Source organism: Vigna angularis, chromosome 1 (genome assembly GCF_016808095.1).
Source record: "Vigna angularis cultivar LongXiaoDou No.4 chromosome 1, ASM1680809v1, whole genome shotgun sequence".
In the NCBI taxonomy this organism is placed as follows: Eukaryota; Viridiplantae; Streptophyta; class Magnoliopsida; order Fabales; family Fabaceae; genus Vigna; species Vigna angularis.
Genome location: NC_068970.1, coordinates 26,198,811 through 26,203,103, shown reverse-complemented (window position 1 = coordinate 26,203,103; position 4,293 = coordinate 26,198,811). Strand labels below are relative to the sequence as shown.

The window sequence follows — 4,293 nt, the reverse complement described above, 5'->3', positions numbered from 1 at the left end:
CCCTTAGAATCCATGGCCTTAACGAAGCTTTAAAGTAATCTTAAATTTTAACATTTATCGAGTTACATTAAAAAGAAAGAAAGAAAATATAAACAATATAATTTATAATAATTAGTATGTAACCTTAATTTTATACAATTAAATAGAGTTCTAAATTTTTTTGGCTACCTATTAAATTTATAAATAAATTTTAGTTATATTATTCTTAATTCAGATTAATAATAACAAAACAACGAATTATTATTTAATTAGGTTATTTAAATAGGGTCTCTCTCAACATAATATTAAATATTAAATTTTTATTAAAAAAATTTAAAATTAAATTATTATTATTATTATTTTAAGATTATTATTTAAAGAGGAGAGAAAAGTTAAAAAATAATAGAAGAATAAGATTATTAGTTTGGCGAAATAAAAGCCAATGGGTTTATAGAGATATTGGATTAAATACGCGAGGACACGAACGTGACTTTTAAAACCTTCGACGTTGCTCTTCTCTAATTCTTCCTCTTTCTCTTATTTCTTATTTCCGCAGAATCTTCGCGTTCTGAAATTTGCCTACATCCACTTTCCTTATTTTCTCTTTATCATTCGGAATCTCACTCTCTTCCTTTCTCATTCCTATTTATTTCTTCATCCCTTTCCTTTACCCTCTCCTCGCTCACTGTTTCTTCATTTTTTTTTCTCCTGCAAGCAAAATCTGAATCTGAAGAGAAAACACGATCCAATGGGTTCGGTTCTGCCAGAACTGAGCTTGGATTTAAGACCCTCTTTTGTCCCCAAAACCATCACCGATTTTCTCCGTCACCTCTCTTCCGCCACCGACAGACTCGCCACTCTTCACGATTTCCTGTCTCGCTTGGAAGACGAGCTCCGCAAGATCCACGCCTTCAAGCGCGAGCTTCCTCTCTCCATGCTCCTCTTAAACGACGGTTAGTTTACTTCCGTTTCTATTTTCTTTGTTTCTCTCTCTTCTTTCTCCTAATTCACACTTTCATTTCCTTTCTGCCACAGCAATTTCACTCCTCAAAACGGAATCGCAGAAATGCCGGCTACGTGATTCTTCACCGGTGTTGGAGGAGTTCATCCCTTTGAAGAAAGAACGTGATCGGAATGAAGGAAATAACTATAATGATAATGACATGGATAACGAATGCAGAGATAAGAAGAATTGGTTGAGTTCGGTGCAGCTTTGGAATAACAGTACTACTAATAACTATGCATCTGATCGGAAACATCAACAACTGCATACATTAGAAAATAAGGTTTAATAACTAGAACACCTCGCCGTTAGTTATGTTGTATTGTTTGTATTTCTAGTGTTGTTTTTCCAATCACAATTTGAGCGGCAATCACCTAATTATGCTTGGATAGAAACGTGATTTACCATTCTGAGATTTTTGACATAAAAATGGAAAGAAAGCAATAGGTGGATGCACGGAGAATTTTGTTTCTGATTATCCTTGTTCAAGGAAACAGGAACTAATGCTAAAGAGTGTTTCTTTTGTTGGTGATGACAGAAAATTGAGGAAGGGCAATCTGTTGGTGAGGATCCTTTTCAGTCGTGCAGCAATAGAAATGGGGGAAGAAGGGCTTTTATGCCTTTCTCCAGGTACTCTTCTTCTTCATCTTCTGTGCCGGTGGCAACGGCGGGACTGGCTGCTGCAACCAAAGAAGAGAAGGAAGAGAGTGTTATGAATAGGCTTTCCCTTCAGACCCCTTCTGTGAAAGAGGGGTGTGGTTCAAGGGGATCCAGAAGCAGTTCCAGTAGGGCTGTTTCTTCTTCTCCTCCTACGGTGCACCCCAGTTTGAGGGCATCATCGCTTCAGCAGACTGCGAGAAAACAGAGGAGATGCTGGTCCCCTGAATTGCACAGACGATTTGTTAATGCTTTGCAGAAACTAGGAGGTTCTCAAGGTAAGAAGTTGATTTTTTATTTGTTTGTTGTTTATTCAAATGGTATGAAATTGAGTTTTGATCTATGTATATTTCACTTTCTTAATCTAGAAATGTCATGTTACTTTATATTTCTGATACTGGTTTTCATAATAAAAGACTCAATTTTTAATCAATTCAAATACAATAGGTCAGTAGAAAAGTCCAAGAATTGATGCTGGAATTTGTTAAAATTATAGATGTTGGTTGAAGTTAGGTAGTGTTTGTTCTGTTAGTTCACGTGTAAAGTTGTTACTTAAAGTTAGATCAGGAGATACCATAGGAGTTTACAAATGTCGTCTTATCTGCAATCAGTAGGTTCATTAGGTCAAAACTAAATTATTCATCTCAGAAAACACGGATTTGAAAGGACATGCTATACTGAACCTTGTTTTGTTCATTTGTTATGTCAATTGCAGCGGCAACACCAAAGCAAATTAGAGAGCTGATGCAGGTTGATGGCCTGACTAACGATGAGGTGAAAAGTCACTTACAAGTGAGTTTTTAGCATTCTTTTGGTCCCTTTAATTGGGGAAAAGTTTCAAGCAAAGATTTTAATGTGTCATGGAGTTTGGATCAGGATTGATGATTGGTTACGTATGATTGCAGAAATACCGACTTCATACGCGGAGAGTTCCAGCAGGAAGTGGTAATCAGCCAGTTGTTGTTCTTGGAGGTTTGTGGATGTCTCAAGATCAGTACAACGACTCCTCAAAAGTTAGCAGTTCAGGGTCAGGTTCTCCTCAAAGTCCCCTTCATTTGACTACAGGGTCTCGAGGAGGAACGTCCCCAACTGAGGGTGACAGCATGGAAGATGATGAAGATGCAAGATCCGAGAGTTATAGTTGGAAAAGTCATATGCAAAAACCTGGAAAAGTTGATGTATAGGATACTATTCTCCACCATGAATTTTGCAGATAAAAGTATACATGGGAGGAGTTTTACGACTACATAAGAATAATACATGATACATATAAAAGAGGGTCAACGAAAAGAGGCTGTTGGAGTTTCTGAAGGTTTAGCTTGTCTTCTATACTGAGTGAGTTTTGATATGGGACTCCCAATTAAAATATCCTTTCTCTTCACTTTGAGAAGCTGGTCATTTTTTTCCATACATCAAAATTCTTTCATTTCCTTCTTTTGTCACGAGAATTCTCTGATATTTAGATGGGTTTCTACATGTTTGGCTGGGACATTGGCTTCTCAACTCACTCAACTGTTTCTTATACTTTTATTTGCACAAATGTTTCTCTTCACAAACTCAGATATATTTTCACAATCTTTCCTTTTCTCCTCGTACATTCTTTTCTCTCACATCAGCGAGTTCTGTGCAGAAAACTGGACCATAATTGTCTCTGGCTGTGACTGGAGTGTGTCAAATCAGTACAGCTCCTCCCAAAAACTAAATTGTATTTGTCGCTGTATTAGGTTTGAGAAACTGCCACTGAAGGATCTGTTTTTTCAATAATCTTATTTCAAAGTTTAAAATATTTTATTTTTCTTAAAATTAATTTTAAAGCTTTTGAGAAAGAACTGCAGTACTAAGGTAGAATTATTACTTCATTTAATATTTCCATATTCTTATTACATTGTTTACAAGAAAATATTTTCTTAAAGATTTTTATGAAAAAAAATTCATGAATAATTTAATTTTTTTCGAAAAGTAGTACTTACTCAATTACAACTAATTACTAAATAAAATTACTTTTTGAACAACAATATTTACCTACTTTTAAATTTGAAAAAAGTATAATTTTTTTATTAACTTGTAAGAAAATAAAGTATTAACGTTTGATTCTAATTCTTAAAATTTAAATAAAACACTCCTCTTAAAATTTAAATGAAAATACTCTTAAAATTTAAATAAAGCACTCAATATTATGTTTAGCCTCATTTGATAGTTTGTTTATTTATGTAGTGGTGGTTTCTGATGACTTTATTTTCGTCAAACATACTAAAGTGTTTTAATTCTGGCAGACAATAAATAACTTTTTCCTATGGTAAAAAATGGAAGGTTTTTTCCTCTCAAATATAATTTCTTCCACCCAACTAAATCTTAGAATCAAACTTAACATATAACATTAGAAAATGTCAAATAATTCAAATCAAACCAGCAAACGCTAATGTAAATTATCTAGTTAATGGTAAAATAACAAAAATATCAAACTAAGTCTATGTAAAGTATTAAAAATGAAGAACTAACCACATTTTGAGATGAATTCGTATAAAATCTTTGAAGATATGAATGCCTTTGATGTATATATGAAAAAAAAAAAGTTCTTTTCCAATGTATGGATAAGTTGTTATTAATTTTTTTTTAATTGTTTTAATTAATTTTTCTTTTCTGTTGTCGATTTC

At 33.6% G+C, this 4,293-nt stretch overlaps 1 protein-coding gene across 1 annotated transcript; it reads left to right on the top strand.

Annotated features, from left to right (window-relative positions):
• The first annotated feature begins 448 nt into the window (after nt 1-448).
• LOC108329214 (transcription factor HHO2) lies at nt 449-3,216 on the top strand. The gene is made up of 5 exons (XM_017563362.2): nt 449-932; nt 1,015-1,265; nt 1,521-1,917; nt 2,355-2,431; nt 2,545-3,216. The coding sequence occupies exons 1-5, from the start codon at nt 728-730 to the stop codon at nt 2,821-2,823; spliced, it is 1,209 nt and encodes a 402-aa protein (XP_017418851.1). The 5' UTR covers nt 449-727; the 3' UTR covers nt 2,824-3,216.
• Nucleotides 3,217-4,293: the final 1,077 nt, after the last annotated feature.

Excerpts from the sequence above, each read along its gene's own strand:
- LOC108329214 (XM_017563362.2), top strand. The coding sequence starts at position 728 with ATGGGTTCGGTTCTGCCAGAACTGAGCTTGGATTTAAGACCCTCTTTT. Across the intron at positions 933-1,014 it reads CATGCTCCTCTTAAACGACG|CAATTTCACTCCTCAAAACG; the intron begins GTTAGTTTACTT and ends TTTCTGCCACAG. Across the intron at positions 1,918-2,354 it reads GAAACTAGGAGGTTCTCAAG|CGGCAACACCAAAGCAAATT; the intron begins GTAAGAAGTTGA and ends TGTCAATTGCAG.